At 52.3% G+C, this 16,235-nt stretch overlaps 1 protein-coding gene and 1 long non-coding RNA gene across 5 annotated transcripts in view; one reads left to right on the top strand and one right to left on the bottom strand.

Annotated features, from left to right (window-relative positions):
- LOC311588240 lies at nt 1-13,580 on the top strand. 4 transcript variants are annotated; one of them, XR_014776115.1, is made up of 4 exons: nt 1-1,422; nt 6,990-7,101; nt 12,741-12,800; nt 13,372-13,580. It is a non-coding gene; the product is annotated as an uncharacterized lncRNA (long non-coding RNA). The 4 variants fall into 4 exon arrangements; XR_014776117.1 differs by having other exon boundaries at nt 12,718-12,800; XR_014776116.1 differs by having other exon boundaries at nt 12,741-13,580.
- ALOX5 (arachidonate 5-lipoxygenase) overlaps nt 1-16,235 on the bottom strand; it is a 52,845-nt gene that overhangs the window by 709 nt on the left and 35,901 nt on the right. The window contains exons 5-13 of the mRNA XM_084765723.1: nt 14,632-14,738; nt 13,588-13,760; nt 10,473-10,619; nt 4,559-4,762; nt 3,857-3,943; nt 3,048-3,226; nt 2,741-2,862; nt 2,420-2,520; nt 1,724-1,894 (exon numbers count right to left, since the gene is read on the bottom strand). Coding sequence (XP_084621849.1) covers nt 1,724-1,894; nt 2,420-2,520; nt 2,741-2,862; nt 3,048-3,226; nt 3,857-3,943; nt 4,559-4,762; nt 10,473-10,619; nt 13,588-13,760; nt 14,632-14,738 — 1,291 coding nt within the window. The remainder of the gene's footprint in view (nt 1-1,723; nt 1,895-2,419; nt 2,521-2,740; nt 2,863-3,047; nt 3,227-3,856; nt 3,944-4,558; nt 4,763-10,472; nt 10,620-13,587; nt 13,761-14,631; nt 14,739-16,235) is intronic.

The raw sequence follows: 16,235 nt of genomic DNA, 5'->3' as shown, positions 1-16,235 counted from the left end.
ATCAGACAATGAAAGATAGTTTAAGATAGTGCCATATAGATTGGTAGGCCTCGTCCTTTGGGGGGAGGAAGAGGCTTATCCACTCAACCTTTACCACCTTTGACCTTTGACCTTTGCCACCTGCTGAGAGTGATACATGACAAAACACTACTTGGCCATGCACAATGAAATCCTGTCTTTGGAACACAGATGAACCTGGGGGCCAAACTGTTACGAGAAAGAAGCAGATGGAGCTACCATATATGGGATATTAAAAACTGCTATCTCACCAGGTGCACTGGCGCACACCCTTTTAAAAATCTCAGCATTTGGGAGGCAATGGCTGGCAGATCTTTTGAGAGTTCCAGACCAGCGAGGGCTATATAGTAAGACCCTGCCTAAAAAAGAAAGTCCTAGCTGATCGTCTCAAAGGAGCTACCAGAGAAGAGGAGAAACGGCAGATTGCTGAGTTCAAAGGAGGTGTGAGTAATGTTCTATAGCAGGGTAGGGTAAATAGTTAATGATAGAGTCTATCTGTATAAACCTGAAGAATCTGAACGTTGTCAAGGAAGTGATTTGTTCAGGGTGATAGGTCAGATGCCATAACTGAACAGTTACAATATATAGACACACCCCACTTTATCTCATAAATATACAAATGACTATGTCAATTTTTTTTTTTTTTTTTTTTTGGAGACAGGGTTTCTCTGAGCTCTGGCTGTCCTGGAACTCGCTCTGTAGTCCAGGCTGGCCTCGAAATCAGAGACCCACCTGCCACTGCCTCCCAAGTGCTGGGATTAAAGGCATGTGCCGCCACCACTGGGCAACTATGTCAATTTTTTAAAAAGCAGATCATACAACTGCTACCTTCTTTTCCCTACAAAAGGCTCAGGGTTGGAGCTATAAAATGAAGTTACTTCCTGGTTGCCAAGTGGTTTTTAAGACAGAGAAAGGTGCAGAGGAACTTGGAGGTTCTGTGGCTACAAAATCCTGTTGTCTTTTGTCTTTTCCATCTTCCTTTTAAGGCTTGAGACAGGCAAAGGCCCTGGGTGCCAGGGAGGGAAAGTGGGGTTGGAGGTGCAGGTAAGCACCCTGCAGGTAGTGTGCTTACACCAACATCTGCAGCGTTGGCGGCTGGAAAAGAGGTGGGGCGATGTGAGGCTTAGTTTGCAAAAGGTAAGTCAGACTCGACATCCTAGTCAGTCTCCTAGGGACAGCTGCTCTGCTCAGACTGAGCGTGGAACCAGCACATTAGCAGGCCTGGGACGGGCTGAAGGGTACTGCCAATGGGGACGAACAGCACTGAAACACTGCAAAGGGTTGTGTCCACCAAGACCTTCACTTAGCATGGCTGTGAGTGCCTAGAAAGAACCAGAAAGCTCTAACTTTCCTTATGGGGAGCTAGGAAGCCACATGGAAAAGACATCAAGAACTGGGCATGAGGTAGGGGATGATTCTCTCTCTCTTTCTCTCTCTCTCTCTCTCTCTCTCTCTCTCTCTCTCTCTCTCGTGACTTGGAGCAGAGCCTATGCCCTCCGCTGCCAGCGTGCCCTGGGCTCAGGTCCAGGCTGAGGACCTGGGGTGGAGTACCACCCGCTCCCAACCCCTTTTAGCAGTTCCACCTTAGAGTCAGGATTCTTGGCTGCAGGTGTCTAGCTTGAGCCAGAGCCCCGAAGCCCTGGGCTGGAGAATGGGGTTGAAACTCAAGTGACCCACACTGCCTCCCAGCAGTGCCTGGTCTCACCTCGTTCTCTTGAAACTGGCTCAATGCCCACACTGCGCCTAGATGCCAACATGAGCGGCCGCGGTCTGGTAGAGTTTGGACAATCTGCTCGATGGTGACCACGCCCTTCGCTGTGGGCGGTGGGGCCCGCATAGTAGGAGGAGCATTGGGGATCCAGGAGCACCAGTCATACTGTGGAAACAGCACCAACAGCGTGGGTGCCCCAGAAGCCCAGTGCCTGCCCACCTCTGACCCACATGCCTACATTTCCTTGGTTCATGGGGAACCAGCTTAGCAGGCTCCATCTCTCCCTTTGGGCACCACCCAACTCTCTGATGTCCCCACCTTACCTTTCTTGGCCCACTCCTAGTTTCCCAAGCCATACCTTTGACCTGTCCCCCTCCTTTGCCATCCTCCTTGCTTTTCTGCCAGGGGTCCCAGGCCTCCCCTTAGTGATGTCCTTGCCTCTCCCTCCTCAGACCCTTTTCCTCCCTGCAACTGTTCCCAGCCAGGTGGGTGCCTTCAGGTATACATGCAGAATCCATGCCTGCTGCTGCTGGCTCCAGGCTGCATGGGGGTGCAAGGGTCAAAAGGGCAGGCCCTTGGGCCGGGTGTTGGGGGTGGACGTGGGGGAGGAATGAGGTGGGAGGTTGGTGGTGGCTTCCACTGTGGGATACCTGAGACAGTTCTCCCCTAGAGAGGGCTAGCTAGGCTTACCTGGCCGAAGTTTACCGCTGCATGCTGGGCTGAGGCCGTGAAGATCACTACCGTCAGGTACTCGGACAACTTCTCCCTGCTCTTGATGGACTTGGGGAAGCCTAAGATGAAGCCATACACCATGAGTTCATCCCTGTGAGCGATACCTGGCTCCCCACCCTCCCACGACCCACACTTTCAAAGAGCTGCCCAGACAAGACACTCAGAGGTGAGATGGGAGGGACCACTCAGGTGGGTGGGTGCCCTTGGAGGCAGTCTCCTGCCTCCTGTTCCTCAAGAGGCATGGCCCCGCAACAGAAGCAGAGACTCTTGGCAGCTTACCTGAGGCCTTTCTGCCCCGCATGCCGTACACGTAAACATCCTTCACGAAGTCCTGCAGTTCCTGGTCCTCCACCACCACCTGGTCATCCTCATAATAGATGTTCACCACCTCAGTTGTGAACCTGGCTCAGGAGGGCAGGCAGGAGTCGGTGTCCCCCAGGTCCCTCGTGCACTCATGTCTTTCCTTAATGTCTGACTTCGGCTGCCCTCCCCCGCTTCCCCCCATCGACACCCAACAGGAGTAGGTCTGCCTCACCACTACTCTTCCCCAGGATTTCCCTTTCCCACGGAACCTGGTCGCACTCACGACTGGATAGCCTCCCACACTAGCAGTCCATCATCGCGATAGAAGTAGTAGGGGATGTCCTCAGTGTTGTCCATGCCCCGGGCCTTGATGGCCTCCGGGAAGCACAGAGAGGGGTAGGTCAGGTCCTGGATAGCTCTCTGCACCATCTGCACGTGCCCACCGCCCCCAGTGGCATTGGCCTGGTAAGAGAGCAGAGAGAGCCCTCTCAGAGAGCTTGGATGCTTTTCTCCTCAGCGGTCCATACCTAGACCTCCAGATTCATCTACAAGAGACTTAAAAAGGCCGTAGGGGTGGCCGGGCCTCAGGTACTCAGACAACTACTCCCTGCTCCTGTGAGGTGCAACAGGAGAGCTGTTTAGCTTTAAGCAGGCCAAGCTCCCACTTCCATGAGAGGGTGACACACACTGGGCACTGTATTGCTGCTGAGGCAGAGAGCAGGCTTTTGTGCAGAGCAGAGCTCTGGGGCAGCCAATCAGCTTCAAAGAACTGGGAACATCATGGAGCCGGGTGGATGGTGATTGGACACCTCTGTTCAAATGCCCCAAAGGTCACAGGCACGATGGCCAGGGGTATGGTAGTGTGTGGGAGAAGTCACAGTATGGAGGAAGCTCAGACTGGAATGGGACAGGATAGGTACATAAAAAGGTGACAGAGAGACAAGCCAGGGTAGCGGCCCTGGTGCCGCACAGGGAAGAGGAGAGCTGGCTGCAGGTGGTAGAAGGGCCAGAGTCTCTCACACATGTCAGCCCTCAGGGATGGAGCCACAAGGCAGAGCTCCTCCAGGCCCCACATGAGGAGAGGGGACTCACCTTGTCAAACAGGCCGTACTCGCAGATAAGCTGTTCCCGGGCCTTAGTGTTGATGGCGATGGTGAACCTCACGTGGGCTACCAGCAGCTGGGTGGGGGAGGGGAAACCTCACTGAAGGTCTAAATCTTCACTCAGCACTCCCAGCCCAGCCTAGGCCAGCCCAGAGCAGCATCGCTCTGGGCCCGGAGAGGCAGTGAAGGTCTGTGTATAGATCTTCCTGCCCAGGAGCTATAGGAGGCCTGTGGACACCATTGTGATGCTCATTGGTAATGGGTCTTGTGCTTGCCCAGGCTTCACTGTGAGCTAATCCTGACCATCGTCCTCTGAGGCCGGAGCCCTATGATGCTTTGACCTATTTTACGAAGAAGAGACTTAAGCACCAGTTTGGTTGGTTTGGGGGTTTGGCCTTTTTTGTTTTTTGTTTTTCACAGGTTTTCTCTGTGTCACCCTAGCTGTCCTGGAATTCGCTCTGTAGACCATGCTGGCCTCAAACTCTGAGACCTGCCTGCCTCTGATTCCCGGATGCTGGGATTAAAGGCGTGGGCTATGACAGGCTCTGGCCCTGGTCCCTGAGTGTCTTTCCCGGTCCCCTTTTTTGCAGCTTACTCCTAGCCACCACTGCCCCACCCTCACACGCCCTGGGATGCCAGCCACTCCCCAAGATGATCTTTCCTGGTAGGTTGGCGCCATGGCTGTGTGTACCTTGAAAAGGGGATGCACAGCAGGCAGCTGGCGGTACATGGCAATGCCGAACACCTCAGACACCAGATGCGTGCGCAGAAGGTGGGTGATGGTCTGATGGACGTGGAAGTCGCTGGAGCGCACCCAGATTTTGGCCAAAAGCCAGTCGTATTTTGCATCAGAAGGGAGGAAAATTGGGTTCTTCTCTCCGGGGACTTGATTGAGCTGGTGTGTTGAAGAAAGAGACTGTGTCACTTTATTTCTCCTATAGAGCTGGGGAGAGCCTGGACTGTGGAGGGAATTTCCAGAAGAATCCAAACATCAACAGTGACTTTCAAATAATGAGTGTGTGGGAAGTGGTGCCCGGCCCTAGTGATGCATCTTACAGCCTGTAGGTTCCTTGTCTGTAGACCCAGGAAAGGAACCAGCAGCTGCAAGGGGCCATGACCCAAGCTTTCCTCCTTGGCCCTCCCCACTGCCTGGCTTCTTCCCACCTCACCCACTGCTGCTCAGCAGCCCACTCCACACACCCCCACCCGCCCCACCCCCATGCAGGTGTTCCCAGACTCAGCTCCTCCTGGGCCAGGGCTGGGACCTCACACTGCTGAGTCCCTATACCAAGAACAGGATCTGCAGCTGGAGCAACCCCCCACCTCAGGATCTACAGCTGGAGCCACCCCACCTCGCCCCACCCCCACCCCCAGCCCTGAAGCCATGCACACAAGGGCCTAGTTTGCCTTTGCCCTTCCAGTTGCACTCCATGCTTGGGCCGAGTGATTTTTTTTCCCCCCTCTAAAATGTTAAGAGTTTGTTATCTGTTCTTTAAAAAAAAAAAAAAATCACTTCTTTAAACCCAGAAAAATAAGGCCCCTGGAAGTCTTGGTGATTTAGCTAGTGACACCACTGTATAGCATAGCTAGGCCAGACTGTGGTCCCTAGTGTTTGTGATAGCGGTCACATCATTGGTGGGGTGTATGTGTGTGTGTGTATGTACACATACTCACACGTGCATGCAATAGTGGTCAGACCTAGGAACTTACCCATGAAAGGCAAGCACCTTGCTGCTTAGCCAGTTCTCAGCGCCCCCTTACTGTTCCTAACAAGCCTCTCTTCAGACCCTGGAGGGGAGATCCCCGGCAAGTCTGGAAGGTGGCGACTAGGCTACCCCCATCTTCTCAGACACAGAAACGTTTGAAGACCTTGCATTCTTGACGACCCAGGAGAGCCACGTGCTAGAAGCGGGCTCTTTAATCGAGAGTAGCCAGGGAGGGGTACGGGAGACTTCCAGAGCTTGTAGAGGCTTCCTGCAGAGCCCTGGAGCAAACTCAGCTGCGTCCCCCTAGCTACTATGGAAGGTGGGTCTGTGGCTTAGATGTCACGTCCTCACAGGCCTGTGTGTTTGAACACTTGGGTAGCTGGCAGTGCTGTTCTGGAAGGTTTGGAAGCTTTAGGATCTGGAGCCCTAGGCTTTGAGCTTCTACAGCCTGGCCCCTCTCCGTGTCTAGTTGCTTCCTGACTATGGATGGCACCAGCCGCCTGCTATTTCTGCTGCCGTGCCTTGCCCTCCGTGGTGGACCCCGCGCTTTAAACTGAGCACCAAAGTAACTCTCCCTTCCTTAAAGTGTTTTCACTAGGCACCTCACAAGAGAGGTTACAAGTGGCTTCCTGATTGGTCTTTCCATCCAAAGTAGCCCTGACCAATAGAAATACAATTCAAGCAACACAAATTCATATTTCCAGGAAGCCACATATTTTTAAATTATATTTTTTCATCAGCCATTTTTTTTTTTTAAAGAAAAAGAAACATGTAACACCTGGGTAAATGTGGGATTTTTTTTTTGGGCAGAGGTCTGAGTCAGCTCATCTCCCCGCAGATAAGGGAAAGCGACTCCCTCCTGTTTCCGGAAGGAAACCATAAAATTCCATTTGTCGAAAGATGTAATTATTCTGGCTCCATCCAGACACTTCAAAGCACCACTCGGACATTTCAAAGCAGCCCCGAATTAACAAGGGGCCCTGGAGACAGGCGCCAGAGAGATCTCCTAGGTCTGTCAGTTTTACAACCTAGGGGCTTTACAAGCCCAGGGTCCCAAATGAGACCTCACTCTCTCATCCCCTTTCTCTGTCTTCCTGAATCTTTCCTCTGTTTTCATACGCTTTTTATTTTTCCTTTTGTCAGCTTAGGTTGGACGCTCATCTCTAGACTAAATGTGCAGGACTCTGTGTGTGAATTAAAACCTAATTTTGTCTCTCTGTTATCTTATTTTTGACCAAGCATGCTGTCATCTGGCCCTCTTTTAAGTGTGGGGCTCCCACCCCTCAGAGACGCAGAACCCCACGGAGAGACGCAGAAGCTTAGAGCTCTCTCCCTGTAGAAGAGGATGGGACTCTGGGCTCCTTCCAGCTAAGAACACACACTCACCCCCCACCCCGACCCCCCATCAATCCTCAGCCCTCTACAGGACCGGATCTCCCATCTCCGAAGAAGCCTTTGCCCAGCCAGCCTCCCTGGAGCTTGAAGGAGCGCGGAAGCCTGGAGAAAACTCCGAGACTAGATTCTACAGGTAAATATTTACTTCACCCGATTTATGACTTCAACATGAAACCATTCTGAATCTAGCACCTGACAGATTGAATTCTTTGACCCTTCTAAGTCTTTGGAGTCTGGACACTAGGAATTTACGCTGGGTCTTGGTCTTAGCTTTATCTCAAGATCACCAGAGCTGGGGGCAGTGCTGGGCCCTAAGCCACTATGCCTAGGGGAGCAGGCAGGGCAGCCAGAGGCTCCTACTGCTCGGGATGTACAAGGAGAGAGCAGGGAGACACTGTCGAGCGTCACAGTATTCTTGTTACTTGTTCCTTAATGGAGTTGTCGTCTACCTCTGGGAGATCATTTCAGATTACTTAAGTGATGAGGCGTAAGGCAGAGAGCCCTGCACATGCGCCCTTACGGCACAGCATGCGTACTACTTCCAGACAGTCCTCGTGAGCTGGGTCCTGGGAGCCCTGCCCCTCCCAGTGCTCACTCCGTTTCCTTAGCTGCTGCCGTAGCCTGCTTCCTAGAGCACACAGACGGACACCTGTCCTACTCAGACATCCTGACACTGACTCCGGAGCCCTTCTGCTGCGTCTTGGGGTCTTACTTATATGTTATCACTTAATCCTCAACAGGACATGGGGACAGTTGTTCCTCATTCTTCCTATTGGCAAAGGGAGGGAGTGAGGCTCCGAGTGACCAAGCCTCTCTCCAGGTTACACAGAGGTCCCGAGCTGACCAGGGATGCCCGTTGCTCTGCCTGCTGTAGCCCCACCACACTGTCGTCAGTCTCCTCTCTGACCATACCACACAAGCGCTTCCTTGGTGGGCTTTTATACACGGCCTGCCACATCCTCCTCCACCTCTCCAGTCTTGTCCTTGTCCCAGGTCTTCTAGAATATGCCCAGGACAACATGTTTGCATTATTTTAAATGCCTCTGAAGCAAGGAGGTCATCTTTGGTCTCTGACTAGAAGGTAATATACGCTTATTATTTTACGCTAGCCCAGCCTCTACAGAGGAGGACAAGAAACAGTGGTAATGTCACTTTATGCCCAGCCACCAAGTCTCACTGCTTCTGTAGGTCTTTGCATATCATTTTCATAAACCGAACCTTATGAGGAACTTAGCCTCTTCTTACCTTGTTCATTTGTTCCCCGCCTGTCCTGTACGCAGCCGAGTGACCCTGTCTTTCACCCAGCCCACACCAGTGTCTACCCATGTAAAGCACATGGTTTGCGGTGTGCTGCGTTCCTGCATTCATTTTGCATAAATGAGATGATATCGTCTCATCCCTGTCTGGCTTTTCCGCTTTGGCAATGGCCCTGCGGAGATCCAAGTCGGCTGAGAGCGGATGCCGTCCTCTCCGAAGGTGCGCAGTGCTGCAGCGCTTCGGCCTGGACATGGTTTCCTCCCCTCCCACCTCTCCCATGTTCAGCCTGTTTGCAGCCTCACACCAAACCCGCAGCCATGATCTCCGTCCTCCATGGGGAGGGCTAATTCAGCTAGTGCAGCCTCGGCAGGGAACCTCTGCACAGCTTCAGTTGTCCTCGTCCTGCCAGCCTCAGCACTGAGACCCATGGTCCTCTTACAGCCCAGCCGGAAATCCAGACTGTTGCAGCACTGTAGGCCCTGCTCAAGGGTAGGCCCAGGGACTGTGCTGCTACCACTGCCCAGGGCTGCATCAGTTCTCCTGGGCAGGCATAGAGAAAGGGCTAACCAGCTCCTGTGGCTTGCCCAGTGCCCTACTTCCTGCGAACAGTAGAAAGCGCTGAGATTTAAGCCAGGCCCCTGGCTCTAGTAAACATGAGTCTGGGACAAGCTAGTTCAGAACACCTGTCAGTGATAATCCATCCCTCTTCTGGAACCTTCCAGTGGTGGTTTCCCATGGCCCCCACGCCTTCATCTAATGCTTGAGCTCTCTCACACAGCTCTATCTGATAAGAGGCTAGGAGTTCCTATACTGCGGAAGGGTGGGGGCCTGGGAAACTGGGGGTACAGATCCATTGCCCACTGCTTTGATTAATCAATTAATTTAAAAATTGACACTCGGTATCAACTCTGTAGCCCAGGTTGGCTGTGAACTCACAGCCTGGGATTCTAAACCTGAGCTACACTGTAGGCTTGAGACCATGGGCATGAATTCCAGCTCTGTGGCCCACTGGGGGCACCTGCACCTTAGCCTCCTTGCCCGGGTGAGATGATTGACAGCAGTAAGGCGGAAGTTACACAGATGGAGACAGGTATGGTGTATGACCCCAATGATCCTATGCGTTAGGACCCAGAATACTTAGGATGTCAGCGATGCATAGGCTTCATTAGGTGGTAAGTCCCTCTTGCGGGGCCGGGCAACAGAATGTACTTTATAGTTACATTCAACACAGTGATGTTTCCGCTCATGTACCATACTGGACAGAACAAAAGTTCTAGGCTGCTTCCCTCGTGGCTCAGAGGTTTATTTGCAACTAACAAATTTACTGGAAATTTAAAAATTGTGTCACAGTTTTACCGCTTCTTGGCCTTTTGCCTAAGATCAAGCATAGTGTCTGTGCTTACTTAGGCTTCACCATGCGGCAGTTTTCAGGATTTCTTAGCTTGCCCAGGCAAGGGCTTTTGGACTGTGCAGGGACCTGCACATTAGCTGACATTACTCCCATTGCACCCAGTGTCCAGGTCACGGGCACTGTGTGCTGGATGCTCGTCTTTCCACCCCGCCATGGGGTCTCTGTACAGCCGGATCCCCCAAGGCCTTCCCTTAGACCTGCTGTGCCTTTCCTAGACTCACCATTGCTGTCTGCACATCAGCTCTCACACTGCAGGCAGATGAAACCCCGTGCTCACCTGCCTCCCCATGAGACGTGCTGGGACCCCCCCCCGCCCCACCCCCAGGTCCCTTCCACTGTCTGAAGCCGCAAGAATCTGCTTGCCTGGAAGACAATGTCCCAGGACTGTGAGGACTCTGACATAGCTCAGTGGCTTCCGTTTGCCACTTAACTCCCAGCTTCACCTGTCTGGCTTGTGTGGGCATGTCGATCTGGAAACACTGCTCAGGAGGTGGGTGGGAGGAGCACACGGTGTTGCAGGACAAGCCTTCCCCCGGGGTGCTTAGCCCACGGTGTTGCAGGACAAGCCTTCCCCCGGGGGTGCTTAGCCCCAGAAGGGACTTTCTCAAAGGTACCTTAGGGAAGCCACCGTCTGCCTCTTGTGATATAAACAGCTGCTCCACAGCAGCAGTGAGTTCCAATAGCTCATTTCTCTCTCCTGCCCCAGTGAAAGCTGGAGCGAGAGCTGCCAGGGCCCCTCAGCCAAGTGGATGGGACTGGTCCAGAAAGCTCCTCCCCTCATCTGCATCCCAGAGGTCTGAGTCGTACAGAAGGGCTGACCTGAGCAGTGCACCTACCTGGATAGCAATGGGAACCATCTTGTTGGCTACGTTCTTATATAGCAGGCAGATGGGTGCGGCCAGGAACTGGTGTGTGCAGGGGTCAGTTTTGTTGGCATCGATGCCATCCAGTAGCTCATAATCAACGATGAAAATGTTCCCTTCCTGCAGGTGGCAGACACATATATTCAAGCTGCAGAAATGGCCCTGGGCCGGGAATGGTGGTACATGCCTTTAATCCCAGCACTTGGGAGGCAGAGCAGGCAGATCGCTGTGAGTTCAAGGCCAGCCTGGTCTACAAAGCGAGTCCAGGACAGCCAAGGCTACACAGAGAAACCCTGTCTCAAACAAACAAACAAAAAACAAAAAACAAAAAATCTCCTAAAAAACAGAAATGGACCTGGAAGTCAGGCAAGGGCGGGGTGTAAGTGATGGCCTTGAAGACATGCACACGCGCATGCGCTCACATACACACACACCTTCCCTATTGTAACTTGGTGTACAATAAACACCTGGAAACTGTCTTACCAAGAATCATTTATTCCTCCCTTGAGTGGGCACAGTAACTAAATGCAGGATGATAATCCTGCAACCTCTGCATTTGTTTTGTGTTTGTATTTTTCACTTTGGGCCAAACTCCTGCGGACTCTGCAAGTCAGCATGGTAATGGCTGGAGGAGTCTGTCTAACCTGTCTTCCAGGCCAAGGGCACAGAGATAAGTCCATCTTCTCCTGCAGCATCTGTTTATTACGACTGTGCATTTTACACTCATGTTCAGCCCAGTGACGTCTCTGCAGCCACCCACTCACTCGTGTATCATATCGAACAGAACAAAAGCTTGAAGCTGCCTTCTTCATGCTTCAGCGGTTTATTTGAACCAAAATATTTGCTTCAGAAATTTAAAATATGTCACAGTCTTGGGCCCTAGACACAGCTAACACTTACCAGGTCATGTATGCCCACACACACTTGCACCAAGATAGCAATACTACAGCCTGAAGCAGGAGTAATTATCTTGTAGAAACCAGATCCGTCCCTTTAACCAGCAATGAAAACGTCATTGGACTAGTTGCAGGAAAAAAAAAAAAAGATAAAAAAGGCTGGGACTTCTTACTAAGCCATGTCTTATCTCCTGACCCAGGATTTCCTATATTTAAACCTAAAGCTCACATCAGTGCCTCAAGATGGATTTGGGGGTCACTGGACCCCATTGTCTTTTCCCTCCCATGCCCATACTGATTAAATCTCTCTCTGCTTCCTCCCCCCCCCCCCCCAGGTGCTTCCTTCTTATGTAGGTGTGTTGACCTGTCCAGCATTTTACCCTAAAACTCTGTGTATAAGCAGAATTCAGAATTTACGGGGTTGGCTCTCTAGCTCCAAAGCTGGTTCACATCTTTATTTACTACTTTCTAATCATTTCTTTTTAAAGCTAAGATGAAAGGCTGGCCACGGCTAACTCAGGGTCACTGTAACTGAAACCCACTTGATGCTCATGAAAGAAGTCAAAGGAGAGCTCCGAGAGGCGCTTCATGAGGTTGGAGCGGGTACACGGGAGAAGCCGGACCCCCAGATGCAGCTGCCGGGCTTCCTCCAGATCAAGCTCATTGCTGGGCAAACGAGTCATTGTCATCCAGGACAAGGCCCTTCCAGAGAGGAGGAGATGGGAAGGGGCGGGGCTCCTCTCCACAGATGGAGGAAGAGGAAACAGGCTCTTTCTAGTCATGTTTCAAAAAACAAATTTCATTGGAAAAGAATATAAAATAATCAGAGGTTGGTAATGTGGCTCAGTGGTAGACAGCTTGCTAACCCATGGGAAGTGTGTGTCCAATTCCCAATACTGAAAACAAAACAACTTAGGAGCTATGACATGTCCCTGAGGCTGCCAAAGAAAAGTGTGTCAGGGCCCCAAGAATCGTGCTGGGGTACTAGTTGGGGTCTGTGTAAGAGACAAGGTAGCATGTGTGCAAAAGTCTAGTCGGTGGCGCCTGTTAGAGCATTGAATCATTGTCTCATGATCTAAACCACAGCAGAATATCAAAGTGAAGATAACCCGTAAGCCATCTTCCTTGGAGGTGGTAGGGGCTCTCCAGCAAGGGGACGTTGCCTTGTCTTGGAGAAGTGCAGGGGCCTACTTTTGGGTGGCTGAGGACAAGGGTGACTCTTCAGGTCCTATCAGTCTTATGATGTGCTGGTTTCTGTGCATGGGGGTGGGTTCAAGGAGTTGTTATAGCTACTGCTGTCTGTCTGTCTGCGGGGCTGGCAGTGAGTGTCCTGGGACCCACGCAGGCTCAGAAGAACGCTGAAGGACTGCCTGCCTGTGTGGATCAGGACCCCAACTTCAACTGGGTAAGTAACCTCCCAAAGAAAGACAAGTGGGCAGGAGATTAGGGCTGAACGCTATGTGTTTGGAGTCTTGGTGTGGGCTGGGTGCCTAGACAGAGTGACCAGAGGTTATACGGACATCTGGAGATGGGGGGCCCAGTGGTGCTGGCTGCAGTGGGGAGAGGGAGAGGACAAGATGCTTGGGGGAGGAGGTGTTGATTGGGACTGCCAGCAAACAAAATAAAAACCTAGCATGGGAACGCCTAACAGATCCCATCAGATACGACCTCATTTAGTTTGAATTCTTTCTGTTTTAAGACAACTGCAGGCAAGGGGTTGAGCCTGCAAGTGAGAGCCAGGAGGCTGGCTTGGGGGAGGGGAGGGAGGCACAGGTGGTGCTAATATTTTTAATTAGAAAGCAACACATTCTACCTTCTCGAAGACCTTACTTCTTTCTCCGGTTTCGTCACCTTTGCAAAGTGGGTGACGGTTGCACGGGCAAGTGTAGAACACACCTGTCACAGCCCCTGACGCGTCACAGGCCCTCTTGTAATTATTGGGATGGATGGTGAAAATACTGACACTGTGTTTGCAGATGTGAGGGTTGTATAGATAAGGCCCTTCCTGGGACTGCAAGGGGCTCGCACAGTGCCCAAGGCTCTCGTGGGTGATGCTGCCAGCAAAAGGAGGAAACTGCTGATCGCACACTGTCAATCAAAACAGACAAGCCAGCCATCTCGGGGATCAGCAAACACCAGTCAGCAGGCAGCAGCTTCTGTGGAAAGACTACATCTCCAACCAGCCGGCCTACCTGTACTTCCTGTTCTAAACTGAGCTGCCGCTCTAGGCTGCACTCCACCATCTCTGTGGTCACTGGGAGCTTCTCTGGCAACTTGGTGCAGCGCTTGATGAGTACTGGGTTGCAGCCATTCAGGAACTGGTAACCAAACATGAGGTCCTCTTGCCAGTGGTTCTTGACTCGCTCTGTGGGGAGAACAGGAGGGCACACCCCTAGATAGGACGGCTGGGCAGGCCCCCATGGCCCTGCGTGAGGACAAGTCTTTGTAGGGAGCCCTTTTAGAGGCATCCAGCCATTCCCACTTGCTATGGTCCCTGGTCCTCATTGCTGGGTCAGACTTTGCACAGTCTTCCTTGTACTGTGCCTCACTGACCAGCAAGACTCTCAGGCACCCACTCTTCTCAAGATCCCTGGTCCTTCATCCCAGCATGGAAAGAGAAGGGAGAGTCCTGGTCCCCTGTGCTGAAGTCAGCATCTTTATCCAGCCATTCCTGCCTCCTTACAAAGCAGTGGCTCTCCTGACTCTCCATCCATTACTGTCCAGGACAGTGTCAGGGGCTCTGGTCCAAACGACCTATTTGCTTTACATTTTATTTTTACTATTAGCGCGCACGTGTGTGTGTGTGTGTGTGTGTGTGTGTGTGTGTGTGTGTGTGTGTGTGTGTGTGTGTGTGTGTGTGTGAACAGTTCAGTGCAGGTGTCCCCAGAGACCAGAGACTTTGGAGTCCCCTGTAGCTGCAGTTATTGGTGGTTGTGAGCCACCTGGTGTTGATGCTGGGAACTGCACTTGAGGCATTTGCAAGAGCAGAATTAGCTGTCACTGCCAAGGCTTCAGCCTCCAATGCTATTTTGATGTAAATGCTTAAAAAGAAATAGCCCGATCCTGGCGTGGCTCTGTGTAGAAGAGCCACTGATGACTTAGTTACATAAAGAAGAAGTCTGGAGAGCCTTGTGACTTTTGGGGAGATAATGTCGTGGGAGCTTGGGTCGGATGCCTGCAAGTCCCAGACAGGAAAATGAAGTCCCCTTTCCCCACAACCCCAAGGTTCCTCTCACCAGAAATGGTGTTGCTGATCTTGACGAAGATTTTCTCGAAGTCAGCAAAGTCGTTCCAGGAAGACTGGAACATGTGCATGAAGCGATTGATGAAGAGGTTCTCCATCCTGCAAACCAAGGGACAGACAGGTCACCTCGCCTGCCTGCCCACTGCAAACCAAGTGACAGACATGTCACCTCGCCTGCCTGCCCACCGCAAACCAAGGGACAGACAGGTCACCTCGCCTGCCCTGCCCGCCGCAAACCAAGGGACAGACAGGCCACCTCGCCTGCCCTGCCTGCCGCAAACCAAGGGACAGACAGGTCACCTCACGTGCCCTGCCCGCCGCAAACCAAGGGACAGACAGGTCACCTTGCCTGCCCCGCCCGCCGCAAACCAAGGGACAGACAGGTCACCTTGCCTGCCCTGCCCGCCGCAAACCAAGGGACAGACAGGTCACCTTGCCTGCCCCGCCCACCGCAAGCCAAGGGACAGACAGGTCACCTCGCCTGCCCCGCCCACCGCAAACCAAGGGACAGACAGGTCACCTCGCCTGCCCCGCCCACCGCAAACCAAGGGACAGACAGGTCACCTCGCCTGCCTGCCCACTGCAAACCAAGGGACAGACAGGTCACCTCGCCTGCCCTGCCCACTGTGTCTCTGCAGAGTGTCCTCACTCCGCACTCAGGAGCCTCCTGATGTCCCAGGCAGTTCCCAGGGACAGGCGCTGCCCTTGTGGGACCAGGACAGAGATTAGCCTGTGCCTGATGCTCAGCTGTGTCAGAGGCCAGGCCGGTGCCCTCTGTGTCCATTCATTCCTTTGCAGATCACAAACCAGAAAGGGAGTAAGACTTTCAACTCTCAAAACCACAGTAAGGCTGTACCTCCCACATCTCCCCAAATAGTGCCACCAAGTATTTCCCTCCCCCACACCTTTCGAGGTCATTTCTCACTCAAACCACACTCAACTCCCTGGCCCCCATAGGCTTGCTGCCATGTTATGATGCAAAATGCATTTAGTTCAACTCCAAAAGTCCCCAAAGTCTTGCAACTTCAACACTTCAAAACCCCAAGTCTCTTCTGAGACTCAAGGCAGTCTCTTAATTGTAACCCCATGTGAAAGACAAAAGAAATCTATCTACTACCAACACACAGTGGCACAGAACACCCATTACCACTCCATAAGGGAGCAAGGTGGGCACAGTGAGGAAATACTGGATCAAAGCAAAACCAAAACCAGCAGAGCACACGCCAAATCCTGTAGCTCTGTGCCTATTGTCAAAGGCTCTTGCCCTTCCAGCTTTTCTGACTACAACATACATCTCCCTCTTAGGCTGGTTCCAACCTATGTATGCAGCTCTTTTCAGAGGATGACTCTATGACGTTGCCGACATCTTGGGCTTCCCATGGCAACCCAAGCCGCACATCTACAGCTCGATGTGATGCAATAGCCTCTCAGAGCCTCTTGGTCTTCACACAGGGACACTCCTGCGATGCGGTGCCTTGCCTTAGTGGCTTTGTAAAACCATGGAGGCAGACTCCACAGCCCCTTCCTTCTTGCATCCTTCATGCCTCTAAAACCAGCACCACATGCATGGCACAGCTAAGTTCAGCTGCTAGCTTG

This window comes from Acomys minous, assembly GCF_964271855.1.
Source record: "Acomys minous genome assembly, chromosome: 17".
In the NCBI taxonomy this organism is placed as follows: domain Eukaryota; kingdom Metazoa; phylum Chordata; class Mammalia; order Rodentia; family Muridae; genus Acomys; species Acomys minous.
The sequence above is the reverse complement of the archived record's forward strand: the minus strand, read 5'-3'. Positions and strand labels throughout refer to the sequence as shown.